Source organism: Sus scrofa, chromosome 13 (assembly GCF_000003025.6).
Source record: "Sus scrofa isolate TJ Tabasco breed Duroc chromosome 13, Sscrofa11.1, whole genome shotgun sequence".
Taxonomy (NCBI): domain Eukaryota; kingdom Metazoa; phylum Chordata; class Mammalia; order Artiodactyla; family Suidae; genus Sus; species Sus scrofa.
Window position 1 is genome coordinate 75,653,060 of NC_010455.5, and position 23,741 is coordinate 75,676,800.

At 37.3% G+C, this 23,741-nt stretch overlaps 1 protein-coding gene across 13 annotated transcripts in view; it reads left to right on the forward strand.

Moving 5' to 3' along the window:
* CEP63 (centrosomal protein 63) overlaps positions 1 to 23,741 on the forward strand; it is a 101,466-nt gene that overhangs the window by 47,438 nt on the left and 30,287 nt on the right. For all 13 annotated transcript variants that reach the window (XR_002337692.1, XM_005669858.3, XM_021069477.1 and 10 more), the window contains 3 exons: positions 20,405 to 20,638; positions 20,913 to 21,052; positions 22,278 to 22,415. Coding sequence is in view for 12 of the 13 variants with exons in the window: in XM_005669858.3 (XP_005669915.1) it covers positions 20,405 to 20,638; positions 20,913 to 21,052; positions 22,278 to 22,415 (512 nt within the window). In the remaining variant the exon portion in view is untranslated. The remainder of the gene's footprint in view (positions 1 to 20,404; positions 20,639 to 20,912; positions 21,053 to 22,277; positions 22,416 to 23,741) is intronic.

Genomic DNA, 23,741 nt, shown 5'->3' on the forward strand with positions numbered 1-23,741 from the left:
CTTGCTCCATCTCTGTGACAGTGGGGGTGCCTAGGCTGAGGTCCCTCAGCCAGGGAGCTTCGGCTCATCTGCCTGCTTGGACACACATACTGAGAGATTCACACTAACTGAAGGCAATATCTTTGTGGTAATAGAAACACTACTAGAAACCTTTTTTAAAAATGAAGAACTAATGATTTAGACAAAACAAAAAATTAGCCACCTAATTTAGGAATTTTCTTCTTAGAACATATTCACTTTGCTTTTTCAGTTAAAAACCAAGAACAGGAATTCCTGTCATGGCTCAGTGGGTTAAGCACCTGACGTTGTCTCTGTGGATGTGGGTTTGGTCCTTGGCCTTGCTCAGTGGGTTGTGGATCTGACTTTGCAACAGGCTGTGGCATACGTTGCAGATGCAACTCAGATCTGTGTTGCTGTGGCTGTGGCATAGGCTTTAGTTGTATCTCCAATTTGACCCCTACCCCAGGAACTTCCATATATCTCAGGTGTGGCCATTTAAAAAAAAAGCCAGGGACAAAAAGGGAAGTGAATATAGAAGGTAATAAAGATTTGTGACCATCTTCCATATGCTAGACACTGTCTCAGTGCTTCTTCTAAATGTTGTTATCTAGAGTATATAGTTATATGTTATCTATTTAATTTGTCATGATAGTTTGTTGAGTCATCTCAATTTTATAGAAGAGTGAATTATTAGATAAATTGAGAGAGCTAGAGGGACCTTAAAATTTTTTTTTTAGGAGTTCCCGTTGTGGCGCAGTGGTTAACGAATCCAACTAGGAACCATGAGGTTGCGGGTTCGGTCCCTGCCCTTGCTCAGTGGGTTAACGATCCGGCGTTGCCGTGAGCTGTGGTGTAGGTTGCAGACGCGGCTCGGATCCGCGTTGCTGTGGCTCTGGCGTAGGCCGGTGGCTACAGCTCCGATTCAACCCCTAGCCTGGGAACCTCCATATGCCGCAGGAGTGGCCCAAGAATAGCAGCAACAACAACAACAAAAGACAAAAAGACAAAAAAAAAAAAAAAAATTTTTTTTTTAGGAGTTCCTCTTGTGGCTCAGTGGGTTAAGAACCCGACTAGTATCCATGAGGATACAGGTCCAATCCCTGGCCTTGCTCAGTGGGTTAAGTATCCAGCATTGCCATGAGCTGTGGTGTAGGTTGCAGATGCGGCTCGTATCTGGTGTTGCTGTGGATGTGGTGTAGACCAGCAGCTGCAACTCCAGTTGGACTCCTAGCCTGGGAACTTCCACAGGCCACACGTATGGCCCTAAATAAAAAGGAAAAGAAAAAAATAATAATCTTCATTATTTGATGCTCTAAGTCTCAGTAATACATTGACTTTTAATCATCCAGCACCCCTGAAATATCAGCTGGCTAATAAACTACCATGAATGGCTCTTCTATTAGTTACTCTACTCAGAGTGGGGAGGGGCCCACAGCAACCTCAAGGAAAAAATTATTTACTAGGCTGCCGCATGCTATGCAGTCAGAGGGGCCCAATAAAATCCTGGATGCCTAGGCCAGAATTCTATTGACCTGAATGCTTAAGTACTGTACAAATACAAATAGCTATAAAATAACCTTATATTCTAATTGTAGCCTTCAGATTGGCAAAAAAGAAAATTTGAGTCCTAGTTATTAAGTTCTCAATTACTCATCTTTGTAGCATACTTACTGTTGATTGTAGATACTTTTTTCAAATTGTTATTGTGATTATTCAGCATAATTAAAACTTCGTTGTTAGCAAACATAAAATTTTTATTTACCGTAATTCAGCTAGGACTGAATAAGAAGCTTTTAAAACTCCAACTTTTGATTTCCCTACTTAAAAGGTATTTGATTTATTCTTCTTTCTGATGGTTTTGTTTAAACTAAAACTGCTTTGAATGTTTAACAGAAAAAAATGTTACTTATATTTCTTTCTCCCTTAGGAAGCTAAATAAAATTAAATCTTTCTGTGATACAGTACGTATCAGTACTATATGGTCCTCATTTAAAAAATAAATAAATAAATTTCTATATACCTACTACCCAGCATTAACAGCTATCATTTTGCCGATCTTTTCTAAAATTGTGATAAAAAACATTAAAACTTATCCAAATCTTAACCATTTCAAAGAGTATAGTACAGTAGTGTTAACTATATCATATTGTTGTATAAGAAATCTCTAGAACTTTTTCAACTTGCAAAACTAAGACTGTACTTGTTAAACAACACCTCATTTTGCTAATTTTGTTTCATCTTTCCCTACTTTTTGCTTTTGGCTGGAATATTTCAAAGCAAATCACAGACATTCTCTTATTTTGCAACATATTAGAACTTAAAAAAAACAATTAAATGTACCAGTAACAGAATAAATAATAATTTCTTTAACAGCTTAATACCCAATCTGTTTGAATTTTCACAATTGTGTAAAATAATGTCTTTTTACAGTTGGATTTTCAAACTGGACTCCAGTGAAGGTTGAAACATTGCATTTTGTTGTTATTCACAAATCATCATTGAACAATAAAGATAGAAAATCTTAGAAATTGAATATATGGATAGCAATATCCACACATCGCACCAATTTTAAAAAATTTGATATTGTAGTTGCATTGTGGCTCAGCGGTAACAAACCTGACTAGTATCCATGAGGACTTGGGTTTGATCCCTGGCCCTGCTCAGTGGGTTAATTGCCATGAACTGTGGTGTAGGTCGCAGATGCAGCTTGGATCCTGCCACAGTTGCAGCTCTGATTCAGCCCCTAGCCTGGGGACTTACATATGCCATGGGTGTGGCCCTAAAAAGACCAAAAAAAAACAATTGATAGAAGGTTCTCTCTTATGTATTGTTTTAACATCAAGACTAGAATTCAAGATAACTTCTCATTCTTTTGAGTCCTATATTTGCTTGAGTTTTTTCTTTTAGTCAGCTATCAAAATGATATAGTACCTATTTATTTTAGAAAAAAGAAAATGTAGATGAAATATGCATTAAATAAAATTACTTATAATTCCATCCTTTAGAGGTTCACATGATTAATATTTTGGTGTAAATTTCTTCTTTTTCTATGCTTACATGCAGTGTACATTTATGTACATTTGGTAGAAAAAACACTGTATGTGTGTGTATGGGAAGGGAGGATAGTCGCAAACTTAAAAAATTACCAAGAGTGAAAAAAATGTTGATAGTTGTTGAAGTGAGATGATGAATATATATATAGGGGTTCATCATCTTATTCTTTCTCTTTTTTTTTTTTTTTTGTCTTTTTGTCTTTTTAAGGCCACACCCATGGCATATGGAGCTTCCCAGGCTAGGGGTCTAATTAGAGCTGTAGCTGCCGGCCTATGCCACAGCCACAACACCAGATCCGAGTTGCGTCTGCCACCTACACCATAGCTCACAGCAACACTGGATCCTTAACCCATTGATTGAGGCCAGGGATTGAACCTGCAACCTCATGGTTCCTAGTTGGATTCGTTTCCACTGTACCATCACGGGAACTCCTCTTTCCCTATTTTTATACCTTTGAAATTTTCCAGTAAACATAATGTGAAAAATGTAAATTATATGCTTATAATGCAATAGGCACTGTGTTAAGCACCTCTAATATTTAATTTTCGCAAGTTTAAAATTTTCTTTTTTAAATGTGACATATCAAAAAATGTGTCATAATGATTGCATAGACATTAAGTCTGCCATTAAATGTACCTTAATTTATGTAACCAGTCTTTTGTTGTAGAACATTTTTACTTTCCTGCTCTTATAAGCATTGCTTGGGTGAACGTCCTTACTTAGATATTTAGGAGTGTATGTCTATTTATTTTCTTAGCAAATGGCCCTAGATGTGAGATTCCTTCATTGAAGTAGTTATACAGGGAATCCCCATTGTGGCTCAGCAGTAGCAAAATTGACTAGTATCCATGAGGACGCAGGTTCAATTCCTGAACTTGCTCAGTGGGTTGAGAATCTGCTGCGGCTGTGGCTGTGGCGTAGGTCAGCAGCTACAGATCCAATTGGACCCCTAGCCTGGGAACTTCCAATATGCTGCCAGTGCAGCCCTAAAAAGCAAAAAAAAAAAAAAAAAAAAAAAAAAAAAAAGTAGTTGTACAGCCTTTAAGATATTAGTGTATATTGTCAATTACAAAAAGATATATTAATACAGTCTTTTACTAGCAGTGTTAGAATCACTCTTTCTCAATATTGGGCACTGTTATTTATTTCATTTTATCATGTTAATTTCCTCTACTTTTAAGCTTGTCTTTGCCAATCTGATGGGTGAAAAAAATGGCATTTGATTATTTGTTTTAATTTGCATTTCTTTAATTATGAATGAGATTGAGCATTTTTCATCTACTTATGGCAGTTTCCATTCTTTTGTAAATTATTTGTATTCTTTGCTTATTTTTAAAGGATATTTATATTTACAATTTTATAAGAGCTCTTCATACTCTTTTCTGTTTTGTTGCAATTATGTGTGTTTTCCCACTTTACCTTAATTTTGCCTAGTAATTTTTATGGAATTATACTTGTTTTATAAATAATTATTTAGAATAGCTTAATCTATTAATTTTTAAAGGTTTGTATCTTTGATGTCATAGTATAAAGCTTTATCAAAACTGAGATTTCTTCTAATGCTTTATAATTTCTTTTTTATGTATTTGTTCTGAAAATTTTTTGGTGTAAAATATTTGATAGGGATCTAAATTTGATTTTTCCCAATTGATTGTCCATATAATTTATTGACTGTTACATCTTAAGAACTTTATAGAATGATTCTAAAATTCATATGAAAGAATAAATGAATGATACTGGCAACATTTTTTAAAAGAAGAGTAAAGGCGGTATTTGTTTTATCAAATATTAAAATGTGTTAAATTTAAAAGTACAGTTGTTAAACAACATGATGTTATTTTGATAGTTATATAAGCATAGGGAAAGATCAGTGTAATCACTAAACTAAGGTCATTTCTGTTGAGAAGGCAAGCAACCACTTGCTACTTTCCCTCCTGCCCAAATAATCCAAGTGAAAAGGAGATATTCAGGGAAATCTTAGAGAACATTAAGAACATATGAAAAAAATTAATGTATTAAGCTAGCACAGAGTGTAAAATATTTAGCTTATACAGGTGTGTGAGAAAATAAACTAAAATATTGTAAAAAAATTTTTAAGAAAACATTGTATATGTTTTCCTTTTGAAATATTTAGATGAACTGTATAGTATTCAAGTTTGTTTTAAATCCACTGTTCAATTATATATATATATATATATATATATATATATATATATACACACCACACACACACACACACATATATATATACACACTTAGAAGTTTGAATTTATATTTTTTAAAGCACCATTTTCCTTATGAAGAAAAGCTGATCCTAACTCAAATGAATTGGCCCAGACCTACTGTTTAAAAGTTTATGGTGACAGAGACACAACAGTGATAAGGTCTTGCTGGGAGCTGTATTCTTTTTTTTTTTTTTTTTTTGTCTTTTGTCTTTTGTTGTTGTTGTTGTTGCTATTTCTTGGGCCGCTCCCTCGGCGGCATATGGAGGTTCCCAGGCTAGGGGTTGAATCGGAGCTGTAGCCACCGGCCTACGCCAGAGCCACAGCAACGCGGGATCCGAGCCGCGTCCACAACCTACACCACAGCTCACGGCAACGCCAGATCGTTAACCCACTGAGCAAGGGCAGGGACCGAAACCCGCAACCTCATGGTTCCTAGTCGGATTCGTTAACCACTGCGCCACGACGGGAACTCCGGAGCTGTATTCTTAACGGGCTGGCTCTCTAAGCGCTACTCAGTGGAAATGCTACAGAGCTGTGGCCTGCACTGATGTGTTCAAAGTCAACATTGACAGGGAGCTTGCTAAAATTGATGCCTGCAGTGGCCTATAGCTTTATGTTGGGATCCTTTAGAAAATTAAATAGAAACCCTTGTTGCTTTGTATCATATTGTTCTCAGTAATCTCACTGTCTGGAAGTGTTATTTTCTTGAAACCCCAGGATTGCATACCACAAAGCCAGAGAAGGATTTGAGTTCAACCTCCAATCCCCAACCCCTTCCCTGTTCTCATACTTTTTTTTTTTTTTTTTTTTTTTTTTTTGTCTTTTGTCTTTTTTGTTGTTGTTTTGTTGTTGTTGTTGTTGCTATTTCTTGGGCCGCTCCCACGGCATATGGAGGTTCCCAGGCTAGGGGTTGAATCGGAGCTGTAGCCACCGGCCTACGCCAGAGCCACAGCAACGCGGGATCCGAGCCGCGTCTGCAACCTACACCACAGCTCACGGCAACGCCGGATCGTTAACCCACTGAGCAAGGGCAGGGACCGAACCCGCAACCTCATGGTTCCTAGTCGGATTCATTAACCACTGCGCCACGACGGGAACTCCCCTGTTCTCATACTTTAGCTGCCCACCCTTAGCTTTGGTTTTTATCTCTGACATAAATTGCCTCTTAACTATTTCTTTACTTTTAACTACCTCCGCTCTGATTTTTGCTTTTGAAATAATTCCACCCACTCCAGTAGAATAGTTAGAATGCTATATGTTGTAATAGTAAGAGAAAGCTCTTGTTTCTAGTTCAAAAAATTAATGGCAGTGGTCAAAAAAAAAGTTTAAAAAATATATTATCCTTAAGGTATCTCTAATACCAGATACCTAAGAGAAATAGTTATTTTATAAATAGTTTGTGTTTTTATTTCTGACTCTCTTTGTATTGGAAGAAATATTCTTGAGATACTCTAATATAGCTCTGTCCAGTAGAAATATAGTATGAATCACTTATGTATAAAATTTTCTGGCAGTCATACTAAAGTAAAAAGAAACAAGTAAAATTAATATATTCTATTTATCTTAGTTTACTAAAAATATCATTATAACATTTACATTTTTTAAAACAGAGTGTTTGAAATCCAATGGGTATTTTACACTTTGAGTCCATCTTATTTCGGATTAGGCACAATTCAGGTGCTCAGTGGCCACATGTGTCTACTGACTGCTGTGTTGGAAAGCACAGGCCTAGTGTATTCATTTGAGGTAATGAAAATTTAGAATTTGTCCTAAGGATGATAATGTAATTTTCATTGTGCCTGAAAACAGTATATTTGTATGTGACTGATAGTAAGTCAATTAGAGATAGTCTATGCCTGCCCATAGCAGTCATGGCCAGGCCTTACAGCCAGGTGGCCTGGGGACCAATCCCACCCACTGATGTGCCTACAGTAATTGTGGCCCAGCCTAGACAGGAGATACCCCTCAAGCACTGGCTAGAGATGTAGTTGATATACCTTATAAAACTACACAGAAGCTCAGACAGGGAGAATCAGGAGAGAAAGGAACGTCTTTCAAATGAAAGATAAGACAAAACTTTGGCGGGGGGACGGGGGAGAACCACTATATAAAGCAGAGATAAGCGATTTGCCAGATAAAGAGTTCAAAGTGATAGTTGTAAAAATTCTCCAAATCATGAAGAAGAATGAATGAACTCAGTGAGAACTAAAAGTGGTAGAAAATATAATAAAGAATTCAATCAGAACTAAAGAATACAATACCTGAAATGAAAAATACACTACAGGGAATTAAACAGCATATTAGAGAATATAAAAGGATAGATTAGCAACCTGGATGACAGTGTAGTAGAAATGACCTAATCAAAACCAGAAGAAAAAAAGAATTTTAAAAAATGAGGCTAGTTTAAGGGACCTCTAAGACAACATCAAGCATACTGTCATTGGCAATTATTGGGAATCCCAAAAGGAGAGAAGAGAAAGGAACAGAAAACTTATTTGAAGAAATAATGGCTTAAAACTTCTGTGACCTAGTGAAGGAAACAGACATAAAGAGTCCAGTAAGCACAGAAAGAATTTCAAACAAGACAAACCCAAAGATATCCACATAAAGACACAGTATAACTAAATGTTAAAAGTTAAAAATAAAGAGAATCTAAAAAAGCATCCAAAGAAAGAGAGGGAGAGGGAGGGAGGGAAAGAGAGAGAGAGACTTAGAGACCAAGACCCTAGTTACATTAGAAGGAATCTCCATAAGGCTATCAGCTGATTTTTTAGCAGAAACTTTACAGGCTAGAAGGGACTGGCATGATATATTCAAAGTGCTAAAAGAAAAAAAACTTAAAATCAAGAATACTCTTAACTGGTTAGGTTACCATTCAGAATTGAAGGAGAGAGAGAATTTTCTATAGAGCAAAAGCTAAAGGAGTTCATCACCACTAAACCAGTCTTTATAAGAAATGTTAAAGGGAGTCCTATAAGTGGAAAAGAAAAGCCAATTCTGGAAACAAAATTATGAAAGAAAATTATCTCACTGGTAAAGGCAAACACATGGTAAAAGTAGTAGATCAATCACCTATAAAGTTAGTATGAAGGTTAAAAGACAAAAGTAGTAAAATTATAGCTAAAATAACTAGGACAGAGAAATCAAATCAGAAGGCAGAATAGAAGGATGTAGAACCCACCTTCTCTCACAAATACATCAGAATTACATCTACATGTGGAACAATTCTCACAGAATACCTACTGAACTCTGAGAGAAGATCTTATACAACCAAGGTTGGAAGAAAGATCACCATGTAACTGGGTAGGACAATTAAAAGGAAAAAGAAGGAATTGGGATAGGACCTGCATCCCTGGGAGGGAGCCGTGAAAGAGGAAAGCTTCCCTCATCCTGGGGGCTTGCTTCCCCAGTCAGGAAATTAGTGGGGACAGAAATAGAGCTTCATAACCTCACAAGCACCCAGCTTGTGGCAGGCAGAACAGGGAGAGACCAAAACAGATGGTCCTGGCTACCTCAATGCACTCCCCAGCTTGAGATATGTGTCTGATGGTGTACAAGGGGCTAGGCACTGAAACTCAGGCTTTAGCAGGCAGACTCAGGAAGAGAACTGGGTTTGGTTGCATGGAGACACCCTGAAAGGGCTGGGATGTGGCCTGGGCCACAACTTGGAGTGTGCAGAAGACAGAGCCCAGGTTCACCAATGAAGGAAGGCCCATTATTTTCTTTTTTAAAATCTTTTTTGGCCACCCCACAACATATGGAATTCACAGACTATAGATCAAATCCAAGCCATTGTCACAGCAATGTGGGATCCTTAACCCACTCTGCCTGCTGGGACTGAACCTGCATCCTAGTGCTCCCAAGAGGCTGCTTATCCTGTTGCACCATAGCGGGAACTCCAGTGAAGCCCCATTGTTAACATACATGATTTGAAAAGAGGGGTGGGGGTCTGCCATAGTAGCCTCATTCTTAGTGTGCTTACAGCTGGCACAGCTCCACCTCTGTGAGCTCCAGGAACACACAAGAACTGGAGGGTTGCCCACATGTGGAGGCAGGACTGAACTCTTGAGCTGTGTCTGGTGACTTTGCAGTTTTGGGAGATCTGTGCTACTGGCACCTTTGTAAGTTCAGTGCCAGTGAGATAGCCGAGTGTAATATTGGTACTCCTGTGGCTGGGGTGGGTCTAGTTAGCAGCTGTGGGCTTTTGGGCCCACATGCATGAAGTCAGGGCTGGTGTCTTCACTGATACTCTAGCTCCCACAGTGGGTCCATGTACATGACTACCCTTGACTATGGTGACTCCCAGTCCCTGACATCAGTGGATCTGTGCTAGTGGCTTTGTGAGCCCAGTGCCTGAGGAACATCAAGTCCTGCATTCCCATAGCTGAGGTGGGGCTGAGGGCAGTGCAAACACCAGTGTACTTTGTGAGTGTGTACAACAGGTGGCAGACACCACAGAGCACACTTTCCAGTGGATAACTCCTATGGAGAAATACCCAGCAGCTCTTCTTTTAGTGGGAGCACTCTAGTCCTGCCTACCCCACACTGCAGCTCAGAAATGGATCTCAGGGCTTCTACTTCAACAACTAGGGAGCAGACCCTGGTCCCAACAGGGCTATGACAATCACAAAGCAAAGAGGAAGCCCCACTCAACATCCATTTGCAGGCTGCAGTCATGACAACACCAATAACATCGTCTGTCAAGGGGATTATGACCTGTACACACTGAGGGAAGATGTGGCAGGGATCCATACTAAAAACAGCCCTCAAACAAAAAAATATTAGACTCATGTAAGCTATACAAGTACCTTCCCACATAAAAACAGCCCTTCAAGACCACAGTAGCTATTTCTCCTAAATTCATAGTCAGAGAAACATAAGTAAAACAAAGAAGCAGAACCACTTCCAATTAAAAGAACAAGAGAAATCCCTTGAAAGAACAAACATAGTGAAATATACTTCTCCAGTCTACCAGATCCTGAGTTCAAAAAAGGAGGTAGTGAAAATACGGAAAGAATTAAGAGCTTTTGATAGAAATGCAGATCACTTTAACAAGGAATTAGAAACTATACAGAGGAACCAATTAAAATTAGAAAACTCAGTTGCTGGATTTCCCATCATGGCTTAGTGGTTAATGAATCCGACTAAGAACCATGAGGTTGTGGGTTTGATCCCTGGCCTTGCTCAGTGGGTTAAGGATCCGGCATTGCTGTGAGCTGTGGTGTAGGTCACATACACGACTTGGATCCCATGTTGGCATGGCTGTGATGTAGGCTGGTGGCTATAGTTCCAGTTAGACCCCTAGCCTAGAAACCTCCATATGCCACAGGTGCATCCCTAGAAAAGACAAAAAGACAAAAAAAAAAAAAAAAAAGAAAGAAAAAAAAAGAAAAAAAGGGAAAGAAAACTCAGTTGCTGAAATGAAAACCAAACTAAAGACAATAAATAACAAAGTGAATATTGTAGAAGAATGTATAAATGATCTAGAAGATAGAATAATAGAAATTATCCAATCAGAACATCAGACAGAAAGACAAATGAAAAAAAGTGAAAGCAGTATTGAGATCTATGGGATAATATAAAGCACCCCAGTCTGTGCATAATAGGGATCCCAGAAGAGAAGAGAAAAGGAAATTGAAGATGCATTTGAAGAAATTATGGTTGAAACTTCCCAAATCTAAAGAAGGAAATTGTATCCAGGTACAGGAAGTATGGAGGATCCCAAACAAGATGAACCCAAATAGACCTACCCAAGACATTTTATAATTAAAATGGCAAAAGTTAGAGGATTATAAAGGCTGCAAGGGAAAAACCACGAACTAATTACAAGGGAACCCTCATAAGGCTCTCAGCTTATTTTTCTACAACAACATTGTAGACCGGAAGAGAGTGGCAAAATATATTCAAAGTCCTGGAAAGCAGAAACCTTCAACTTAGGATTCGCTACCCAGCAAGATTTTTCATTTAGAATTGAAGGAGAGGTAACAAGCAAAAACTAAAAGAATACAGCAATGCTAATCCTATCCTAAATGGTATATTAAAAGATTTTCTCTAAATAGGAAAGAAGCAAGAATCTATAAGAAAGGGAAAATCACAGTCGGAAAGTAAATCAATTAAATAAACCAGTACATAGAATAAAATTGTTTATGAAAGTAATAATAACTTCAGTGCTCAGCAAAATGATAAACATGAGGACATCATTGTCATAAAATGTGGAGGAAGGGAGGAAGGAAATGTAGATTGGTTTTTTTTTTTTTTTTTTAAAGAATGTGTTTGAGCCTCAATGACTACCAGTCTAAAGCAGGTAAATACAGTAATGGTTAATATACTTGAAAAACAGGGTAACCACAAATCAAAAACATACAATAGATTCACAAAAGCCAAAAAAGAAGGGAACTTAAGCATAATACTGAAGAAAACTATCAAACCACAAAAGGAAAAACAAAGTGAAAAAGAAAGGAACAGAAGAAATACAAAGTCAATTGAAAAACAAGGTTTAAAATAGCAATAAAGGAGTTCCCATCATGGCTCAGTGGTTAATGAATCTGACTAGGAACCATGGGGTTGTGGGTTCGATCCTTGGTCTTGCTCAGTGGGTTAAGGATCTGGCATTGCTGTGAGCTGTGGTGTGGGTGTGGGTCACAGACGTGGCTCTGATCCTGGGTTGCTGTGGCAGTGGTGTAGGCCGGCAGCTTATAGCTCTGATTGGACCCCTAGCCTGGGAACTTCCATATGCTGTGGGTGTGGCTTAAAAAGACAAAAAAACAATGGCAATAAATACTTATCTATCAATAATTACTTTAAGTGTCAATGGACTAAATGCTCCAATCAAAAGACATAGGGTGGCAGAGTAGATAATTAAACAGGAGCCTACAATATGCTGCATACAAGCAGTCGATTGTAAGTGAGGAGATGTAAAAAGATGTTTCATACAAATAGAAATGAAAAAAAAATTTGGAGTAGCAGTACTCATATCAGACAAAATAGACTTCAAAACAAAGCCATAAAGAAAGACAAAAATGATATAAAGATAAAAATGATTAAAAAAGGTATAATGCTAAAAAGAAATACAAGAAGGAGATATTATACTTGTCAGCATATATGTACCCAGTATAGGAACACCTAAATACATAAAACAGCTATTAACAGACATAAAGATAGACATTGACAGGAATACAATAATCGTAGGAGAGTTTAATACCCCACTGACATCAAGGAATAGGTCTTCCAGACAGAAAATCAGTAAGGCAAAATGGTGATCCCAAGTGATACAATAGAACAATTAGACCTAATTGATATTTTCAGGACATTACATCCAGAAAAACCAGAATACACATTTCTTTCAAGTGCACATGGGACATTGTCTAGGATAGACCACATACTAGGACACAAAACAAGCCCCAGCATATTTAGGAGAATGGAAATTATTTCAAGCATCCTTTCTGACTACAGTGGCATGAAACTAGAAATCAACCACAGAAAGAGAAACAAGAAAAAAAAAAAAAAGATTACTTGGAGACTTAACCGTTTAGTCTGCTACTAAAAAAAAAAAAAAAAGGGTCAAGAATGAAATCAAATAGGAAAGTATAAAAATACCTTGAGAGAAACGACAGTGAAAACACAACCATACGAAATCTATGGGATGCAGCAAAAGTCCTAAGAGGGAAGTTCTTCATGATACAGGCCTTCCTCAGAAAAATAAACAAGAAAAATCTCAAGCAACCTAATTTACCACCTAAAAGAATTAGAAAAAGAAGAACAAACAAAATCTAAAGTCAGCAAAAGGAAGGAGATAATAAAAATCAGGAGGAAATAGAAATTTTTTAAAAATAGGAAAAAATCAATAAAACTAAGAGCAGTTTTTTGAAAGAGTAAAGAAAATTGACAGACCTCTGGCCAGGCTCACCAAGAAGAAAAGAGAGGATCCAAATAAAATAAATGAAAGAGGAGAAATAGCAGCTGATACCACAGAAACACACACACAAAAAAACAGAATATTATGAACAAGTATGTGCTAACAAATTGGACAAGCTGCAAGAAATGGAGAAGTTCCTAGAAACATTCAACCTGCCAAAACTGAATCAAGAAGAAATAGATAATTTGAACATACTGATCATTGGAACTGAAATAGAATCTGTAATTTGAAAAACTCCCTACAAACAAAAGTTCAGGACTGGATGTCTTTAATGGGAAATTCTACCAAACAAAAGAGAGTTTATATCCTCAAACTCTTCCAAAAGTTTGAAGAGGAGAGAACACTCTCAGAGTCATTCTGTGAAGCCACCCTTGCTCTGATACTAAAACCAAAGACACTACCAAAAAGGAAGATTACAGATCAATATCTTTGATGAATATATAAGCAAAAATCCTCAACAAAATTTTACGGAACTGAATCCAACAACACTCTAAAAAGATCATACAGTGCAATCAAGTTGGATTCATCCCAGGGTCACAGGGATGGTTCAACATACGCAAATCAATCAATGTGTGAACTGGAGTTTGGCACTTGCCATCACTTCCCATCTGCCTCTACATGGATTAAATCATGGGCTACCACAGCTGCCATCCTGTACTACCCCCTGAGCAGAGCTCAGGGTGGAAATCAGGAGTGAAGCACTCTGCTCTGGGAAAAATCAAAGAACAGGTCTTCAGATAGTCCAATATTTTTAGAAGATTTCATGTGCCCAACTTTTGCATCTCCTCATATCTAGAAAAACACTGAAATCCTTCATAGTGATGTCTTCTCCTTGTGACCAGTAGTAACCTTCACAAGACCAGAAACAAACTTTTGTAATTTGTGTATGGCTGCATGCACCACCTCCTTCACCTTTATCACATATACACTGATATTATTTCCCCCTGCCTCTTTGGAGCAGTATTTCAGATAGCTCTTTTTAAAAACAAAAGGATATCACAGTCGTCTGTGAGTGCAGCCACTCCCAAAGGTGAACCAGGGAACCCCAAAAGAAGTCAGGAAGGAAACAGAATATTGGCCTCGAAGGCTGAAGTGCATATCAAATGAATGATACCAGTAAGCCCATACCTTTGCATCTTCCCATAGAAACACGGTAAATTCCTCAACTTGAGATATCTGGTTTTCTATAATCTTTGTTTCTACTACCTGCCCTTTGTTGAAAAAGCTCCTCTATCCCTTGCCTCCTCAGAGCAGTTTTTCAGGGCTACCCTAAAATGCTGTCTCCCAATTAGGCTTAAGTCCTAATTTTGCCCCAAATAAAACTTAACTCTCACCTTGTAGGTTGTGCATTTTTTTTAAGTCGACAAATGTGATACACCATATTAAAACAACAAATGATATGATCATCTCAATAGATGCAGGAAAAAAGCATTCAAAATTCAGAAAAACATAAAAAGAACAAAATAATGCCATTTGCAGCAACTTGGATGGAACTAGAGACTCATATTAAGTGAAGCAAGTCAGAAAGAGAAAGACAAATACCGTATGATATCACTTATATCTGGAGTCTAATAAATGGCACAAGTGAACCTTTCTACAGAAAAGAAACAAACTCGTGGACTTGGAGAACAGACTTGTGGTTGCCAAGGGGGAGGGTGTGGGATGAACTGAGAGTTTGGGGTTAGTAGATGCAAACTATTGCTTTTGGCGTGGATAAGCAATAGAATCTGCAGTATAGCACAGGGAACTATATCTAGTCACTTGTGATGGAACATGATGGAAGATAATGTGAGAAAATGTGCGTGTGTGTGTATATATATGTATATATATGACTGGGTCACTGCTGTACAGCAGAAATTGATAGAACATTAAATCTTACAAAAAAACAAAATTCAGAAAAGCATTCAAGGAGTTCCCATCGTGGCTCAGCAGGAACAAATCTGATTAGTATCCATGAGGACACAGGTTCGATCCCTGGTCTCGCTCGTGGGACAGGTGTCCATCGTTGCTGTGAGCTGTGGTGTAGGTTGCAGCCACGGCTCAGATGTGGTGTTGCTGTGCCCATGGTGTAGGCCAGCGCCTATAGCTCTGATTCAACCCCTAGCCTGGAAACCTCCATATGCCATTGGTGTGGCCCTAAAAACAACCCCCCTCAAAAACATTCAAAAAGCATTCAAAATGGACAAAATTCTATATCCACGTATAATAAGAACTTCAAAAAAGGTGTAGAGGGAACATACTTCAGTATAATAAAGGCCATATATGACAGACCCACAGCTAGCTTTAATACTCAACTCTGAAAAACTGAAAGATTTTGGAAGATTTTCCTCTTGGAGGAGACAAGGATGCCCACTCTTAGCACTTTTATTCAGCATAGTATTCATAGTCCTAGTCATTGCAGTCAGACAAGAAAAAGAGATGAAACGCAGCATATTAGAAGGGAAGGTATAAAATTGCCACTTTTTGCAGATGACAAACAGATGATATAATAGAAAACCCTAAAGACTCCACCGAAAAACCTAATGAGTTCAGTGAAGTTACAGGATACAGACTCAATGTACAGAAATCTGTTGCTTTTCTATACACTAATGATGAACTATCAGAAAGAGAAAGACTACAATCCCATTTACAACTGCATCGTAAAGAATAAAACACCTAGGAATAAGTTTAACCAAAGACATGAAACACTTGTACTTTGAAAACTCTTAAGATGCTGATGGAAGAATTGAAGATGACATAAATAAATGGAAAGATATATCATGCTCATGGATTAGAAGAATTTATACTATTAAAATATCTGTACTACCCAAAGCAATTTACATATTTAGTGCAATATCTATCAAAATTCCATTGATATTTTTCACAAAACTGGAATAATAAGTCTATTTTTTAAGTTTCTATAGAACCACACACACAAACACAACACACAAAATCCCAATAGCTAAAGCAATTTTAAGAAAGAAGAACAAAGCTGGAGGTATCACTGTCCCTGATTTCAAGCTATACTACGAATCTTAGAGTAATCAAAACTGTATGGTACTGGCACAAAAACAGACACATAGATCAATGGAACAGAATAGAGCTCAGAAATAAACCCACACTGGAGTTTCCGTCGTGGCTCAGTGGTTAACGAACCTAACTAGCATCCACAAGGACACAGGTTTGATCCCTGGCCTTGCTCAGTGGGTTAAGGATCTGGCATTGCCATGAGCTGTGGTGTAAGTCACAGATGTGGCTTAGATCCTGTGTTGCTGTGGCTGTGGTATAGGCCAGCAGCTACAGCTCCGATTAGACCCCTAGCCTTGGAACCTCCATATGCTGCAGATGCGGCCCTAAAAAGACGAAAGATAAAAGAAAGAAAGAAACCCACACTTACATGGTCAGTTTATGACAGGGGAGCCGAGTATATATAATGGGGAACGGGCAGTCTGTTGAAGAGACCAAATTTATTTACCATTTGTTGAAAGTGGTGTTGGGAAAACTGGACCACTTTCTTATACAATGTACAAATTAAACTCAAAATGGATTAAAGACTTAAATGTGAAACCTGAAAGCATAAAACTCCTAGAAGAAAACATAGGCAGTACATTCTTTGGAATTGTACTTTGCAATATATTTTTTTTGGATATGTGCCCTCAGGCAAGGAAAACAAAAGCAAAGTGAACAAGTGGGACTACATCAAACTAAAAAGCTTTCACACAGCAAAGTAAACTGTCAGCAAAATGAAAAGGCAGCCTGAATGAGAGAACATTTTCGTAAATGGTATATTTGATAGGGATTTATATCAGAATATACAAAGAGCAGCTCAAAATCAAAAAACAACCTGATTCAAAAATTGGCTGAGGACTGGAATAGACCTTTTTTTTTTTTTGAAAACATACAGATTGCCAACAGACAGGAGAAACTTTGTTCAACATAGCTAATCATCACAAAATGCAAATCAATACCTCAGTAGATACCACCTCACACCTGTCAAATAGCCATTATCAAAAAGATAACAAATAACAAGTGGTAGCAATGATGTAGAGAAAGGGAAACCCTCATGCATTATTGGTGGGAAGGTCAGTTGGTGCAGCCACTCTAGAAAACTGTATGGAGATTCCTCAAAAATTAAAAATAGAACTGCCATATGAGCGAGCAATTACACCCCCCAAAAAACTCCAAAAATACTACTTCAAAAAAATGTATGCACCTCTGTGTTTATTGTGGCATTATTCACAGTAGCCAAGATAGAGAAGCAGCCTAAATGCCCACTGATAGATGGATAAAGAAGATGTGGTACATATATATATATGATGGAATATTACTCAGCCACAAAAAGAATGACATTTTGCCATTGCAACACCATGGATGAATATAGAAGGTATTATGCTAATTGAAATAAGTCAGGCAGAGAGAGACAGATTCTCCATGTACATGTTTTTGTTTGGGCATACATTTTCAACTCTTCTGGGTGTATGTTAAGAAGCATAATTGCTAGATTGTATGGTAAGAATATATTAAGTTTTGTAAAGAGAACACCAAGCCGTCTTCCAAAATGGCTGTAACATTTTGCATTCCCACCAGCAGTGTATTATGAGTTTCTGTTACTCCACATTCTTGACAGCATCTGATATTATCAGTATTCCAGATTTTGGCATTCTAATAAGTATGTAATTTTTTTTATTTACATTTCTCTGATGACATATGATGTAGATATCTTTTAAAATATTTATTTGCCACCTGTATTTGGTCAATTTTTAAATGTTTTTAATTTTTCAATTTGTTTTCTTAAAGTTGTATTTTAAGAATTCATTTTATATTTTATATAATAGTCCTTTTATCAGGTGTGTCTTTTGCAATATTTTCTGCCAATCTGTGGCTTGTCTTCATTCTCTTGACATTGTCTTTCTATTTGTTTTCTTTCAGTCTTTTTAGGGCTGCACCTGCAGCATAAGGAAGTTCCCAGGTTAGGGGTCGAATGGAGCTGCAGCTGTTGATCTACACCACAGCCACAGCAATGCAGGATCTGAGCTGGATATGTGACCTACACCACAGCTCACGGCAACACTGGATCCTTAACCCACTGAGCAGGGCTAGGGATCAAACCCATATCCTCATGGATACTAGTTGGGTTCGTTACCGCTGAGCCACGATAGGAACTCCTTGACATTGTGTTTCACAGAGCAAAAGTTTTTAATTTTAATGAATTTCAGCTTATCAATTATTTCTTTCAGGGATCTTGTCTTTGGTGTTGTATAAGTATCACAAAAGGCGTGACTATATCCAAAGTCTTCTAAGTATTCTGTTATCTTCTAAGAATTTTATAGTTTTGCATATTACATTTAAGTCTGTGATCCATTTATAGTTAATTTTTGTGGAAAGTTTAAGGCCTTTGTCTAGATTCATTTTTTTGCACATAGATGTCCAGTTGTTCAGCACCATTTGTTGAAGAGATTATCTTTGCTGCATTGTATTACCTTTGCTCTCTTTTCAAAGGTCAGTTGACTGTATTTTTAGGAGTCTATTCCTGGGCTCTTGTTGAAAGTGGTGTTGGGAAAACTGGACCACTTTCTTATACAATGTACAAATTAAACTCAAAATGGATTAAAGACTTAAGTGTGAAACCTGAAAGCATAAAACTCCTAGAAGAAAACATAGGCAGTACATTCTTTGGAATTGTACTTTGCAATATTTTTTTTTTGGATATGTGGTCTGTTCTATCAATCTATTTTTCTACTCTTTTGCCAATACTGTACTGTCTTGACCACTGTAGCTTTATGGTAAATCTTGAAGTTAGGTGACATTATTCATCCAACTTTCTTCTTCTCTTCAGTATTATATTGGCTATTCTGAGTCTTTGAATCTTCCTATAAACTTTAGAATCAGTTTGTTAATATCTGTAAAATAACTTGCTGATATTTTGATTGGGATTGTATTGAATCCATAAATAATATGGGAAGAACTGAATCTTGATAGCATTAAGTCTTCCTTTCCATAAACATGGAATATCTCTTCATTTACTTTGTGATTCTTTGATTTCATTTATCAGAGTTTTATGGTTTTTCTCATATAGATCTTGTAAGTATTTTGTTAGATTTAAATATGAGAATTCCTGGGTCCCACATCAGGTTTTGAGTTTAGATCTCCTGGGGTGGAGCACAGGAATCTACATTTTTTTTTTTTTTTTGGCCCCAGTGTACAGTGGCTTAATGAAGGATCACAGCTCCCAGGCCAGAGATCAAACCTGGGCCTCAGTGGTGAAATCATCAAGTCCTAACCACTAGACCATCAAGGAGCTCCCATATTTTATTAGATTTATTCTTAAGTATTTAATTTATTTATTTATTTATTTATTTATTTTTTTGGTCTTTTTAGGGCCACACCCACAGCATATAGAGGTTCCCAGGCTAGGGGTCCAATTGGAACCGTAGCCCCTGGCCTACACCACAGCAGTGCCAGGTCCAAGCTATGTCTGTGACCTACACCACAGCTCATGGCAATGCCAGATCCTTAACCCACTGAGCAAGCCAGGGATTGAACCCGCAACCTCATGGTTCCTAGTTGGATTCATTTCTGCTGTGCCACGATGGGAACTCCACAGTATTTAATTTCTTTAGGTGTTAATGTAAGTAGCAGTGCGTTTTTAATTTAAATTCCACATGTTCATTGTTGGTATATATATATGGGAAAGTGATTGACTTTTATGTATTTGACTTGCATCCTAAAATCTTGCTACAATTGCTTATTAATTCCAGGATTTTTTTTTTTTTAGTGGATTCTTTTCAGATTTTCTGCATAGGTGATCATGTTATCTTTGAACAAAGACGGTTTTGTGTCTTCTTTCATTATATATATATACCTTTTATTTCCTTTTCTTGCCTTATTACATTAACAGGGATATCCATTGTGATCTTGAAAAGGAGTGGTGTGAAGGCACATCCTTGCCTTGCATCTGATCTTAATGGGAAAGTGTTGAGTTTACCGCCATTAAATGTAATGTTAGCTGTATGGTTTCTGTAGATAGTCTTTATCAACTGAGAAAGTTTCTCTCTATTCCTGTTTTTTATCATGAAAATTTTTCTATTATGAATGAGTTATATATTTTTAATGAGTTAATACTTTATGTTTTTATAAAAGTAAAACTCATGTTTACATCATTTTAGTCTTCCTTACTCATAGATTATACATCTTGTCACTTTTTACCAATTGTTAATCTGTGTGTTTCTAGGCTCAGCTTGCCAATCGGAAACAAAAATTAGAGTCTGTAGAGTTGTCTAGCCAGTCGGAAATCCAGCACCTGAGCAGTAAGCTGGAGCGGGCCAACGACACTATCTGTGCCAATGAGTTGGAAATAGAGCGCCTCACCATGAGGGTCAATGACTTGGTTGGAACCAATATGACTATTATGCAAGAGCAGCGGCAAAAAGAAGAAAAATTGAGGGAATCTGACAAACTGCTAGAGGTATGTTTTTAAATTGTGGTATACTATAACTGAGGAAATGTGTGTTTCAGTGTTTTAAGAGAAACTAATTAACCTAGGACTAGGTTCCAAAATCTGTGGTTTCTTCCCTGCTCTAACCAATGAATCAGATACTGATATTAATAACAGGATCGAAATAACAAGCCTTATTAATATTAAGCCTTATTAATTCACAGTCTGACCCACTGGCTTCCTCTTCCTGTGGTACAGAAAAATTGTAATAACATCTGACTTTTTTTCCGAGTATTTTTTGTAGGTTCTACAAGAAGAAAAGAGAGAATTGAAGGCTGCTCTTCAGACTCAAGAAAATTTTATCCGTGAAGCAAGAATACAAAAGGAGAAGCTCCAAGCAAAATTAAAGGCAGCTGACACTCAACACACATTAGAGACCATGAGGTACATTTACTCTTTTCTGGGCCTCACCCATGGCATGGCGGAAATTTGGGGGCCAGGAACTGAACCCATGCCACAGCAGTGACCACACCAGATTCTTAACCTGCTGAGCCACCAGGGAACTCTTATTTGATCTTAAATTATTAATCTTAGCCACAGAGTGATTTAGCATTAAGTGCCATTTTTAATATTGCCTTTTCATAATTTTGTATTTGATTCTATTATGGTTTTTGTTTTTAGTTTTAGTTTTGAGTTAAATTTTTATAGTATTGGAAAATATCGTGTGGTTAGTTTTTTTCTGCCTCCAGTTTGGGTCCCTAACCAAGGAATCTGACGTTTAGAAAGTTAGAAACCCCTGTGTCAACCTGTACCCTTGGTGAAAGTGAAAAGATATGAAAGGAATTGTAATCCATATCCCCTGGGAAGCATCCCTTCCTTGGTAGAATTAGTCTTGATTAGTAGCTGCTTATTTATCATCAGTATCATCAATAAGCCAGTTATGGAGTTCCCGTCGTGGCGCAGTGGTTAACGAATCCGACTAGGAACCATGAGGTTGCGGGTTCGGTCCCTGCCCTTGCTCAGTGGGTTAACGATCCGGCGTTGCCGTGAGCTGTGGTGTAGATTGCAGACGCGGCACGGATCCTGTGTTGCTGCGGCTCTGGCGTAGGCTGGTGGCTACAGCTCCGATTCGAACCCTAGCCTGGGAACTTCCATATGCCGTGGGAGCGGCCCAAGAAATAGCAAAAAAAGACAAAAAAAAAAAAAAAAAAAAAAAAAGCCAGTTATTAAGATAGCCCTTTAAAAAAACTTGTGAAACTAATTTTATTTCTATCTATGAATTGTTGCTATGAGATTTGTGTGGAAAGTAAAAGGAGAAGCTCTACTCCTTTTGCTTGAATCTGGTGCACATTCTGTTGTTACCAGAACTCTCCGTAACCTCAGTTTCTTTGACTGAAGGGGTCAAGGGTCAAAAAGATGGTTTTTGTCATTTTGTCTTTTTCTCTTGAAAAAACAGGCCAAATCCCAAGTGAGAAAGGAGTAAACTGTTGCTGACTTTTTCAAGAAAAATCTTCTCTGCCTCTTTACTCTCCCAGTGTTTATTATTATAAAGCAGGAAACAAACTGAAGAGTTCCCTTACCAAAACAGTTGGGAAATATGAACTGGCTCAATGTTGTTTTTGTTTGTAAAGATACAAGGCCTTAACAGTCCTCCTGGGTCCTCCCATAGGTCACTGGAGGAGGCTCAGGAAGAAAGGGGGTATCCCTCTCAAGGGCAGGGGGACTTGGAGAAAGTGCTCTCCCGGCTGGATTTTACCCACACTAGTGAAGAACTTCTCCAAGCGGAGGTGACTCATCTGGAAGGCAGGTAGATAATTACATACAAATTCAAAAACATCCACATTGTTAAAAATGATTTTTGGCCATTACATTGATAAAGTAAGCTGATATAACAAGTGAAAACAAAAGTTTTTTTCTCTTCTATCCTCAAATGGCCTAACTTCTTATTTCATTGAGATTAAAGCTCTCCTTTAAGCATCATCATCATAAAAGAGAATTTCCTAATCTTGCTACTGCCAAATCTGTCAGAGTAGATGAATTAATGGAGGCACGTGTCTGTGCCCCTAAGACTCCATTTGTGTACTGTTTCTGTAGTTTTTTCCTTAATCTTTTATGTCATCAAGTTCTTCCTCTCTGCTAAATCATTTCCGGGGTATAAAATATATTTTAATATTCCCCATCTTGGGAAAAAAGTGAAAATTCTCCTTTAATTCTATATTCCTTTTGAGTTTCTTCCATATTTCTCTGCTCTCTTTCAAAGCCAAATTCTTCAAAAGGGTTGTTTGTATTGACTGTCTGTACTTCACATTTCTCCTGTGCAGAAGGCCTTCTAGTTGCTCTTGGCAGTGTCACTCTCGACACGTGGTGCTCCTTCTTTTTGTCCTGAAGTGCAAGCAATATTTCCTTAGGTGTTAATTGAATCCTGACTTTGCTATACCATGCCCAGCTTACTTGTATTATCTTATTTGTGAGCTTTTTTTGGTCATACCACTAAATTTTTTGATTGGGAAGAGTTTTATATTTTGTTTTAAATGTAAATCATAATCCTTTGTACACTAATATTTTCTGTATGTAAAAGACAAAAATACACAAACCATTAGCCTTTAGGCAACAAACAGCTACAAAATTTCCATTTCACTCTTTTAGATTTATCTTTATTATATTTTTTTGTACTGCCTTTAAGTAATACATCTTTTATTTCTGATTTTGGAAGTCGTTAAGCATTTTTTTTTCATGTTAAATGTACATGCATACACAGAGTTTTTACTTTATTTCTTCCTCACCTTGGAAGACTTAAGATATTCTTGGTTATCATTGAGGTATATGTGCACACTTTAGATTGAATAAAATAAATTAAAGCTTAGCATTCTTATTGACATTAGAATGAATATTTATATTTTAAAATTATAGTTTATTTGTAATGTGCCAATTTCTGCTGTACAGCAAAGTGTATACATTCTTTTTTTTTAATATTATTTTCCATCATGGTCTTTCCCAAGAGACTGGATATAGTTCCCTGTGCTATATATTAAGACCTTATTGTTTATCCATTCTAAATGTAATAGTTTGCATCTACTAATCCAAATGCCCAGTCTATCCCACTGCTTCCCCTCTCTCCCTTGGCAACCACAAG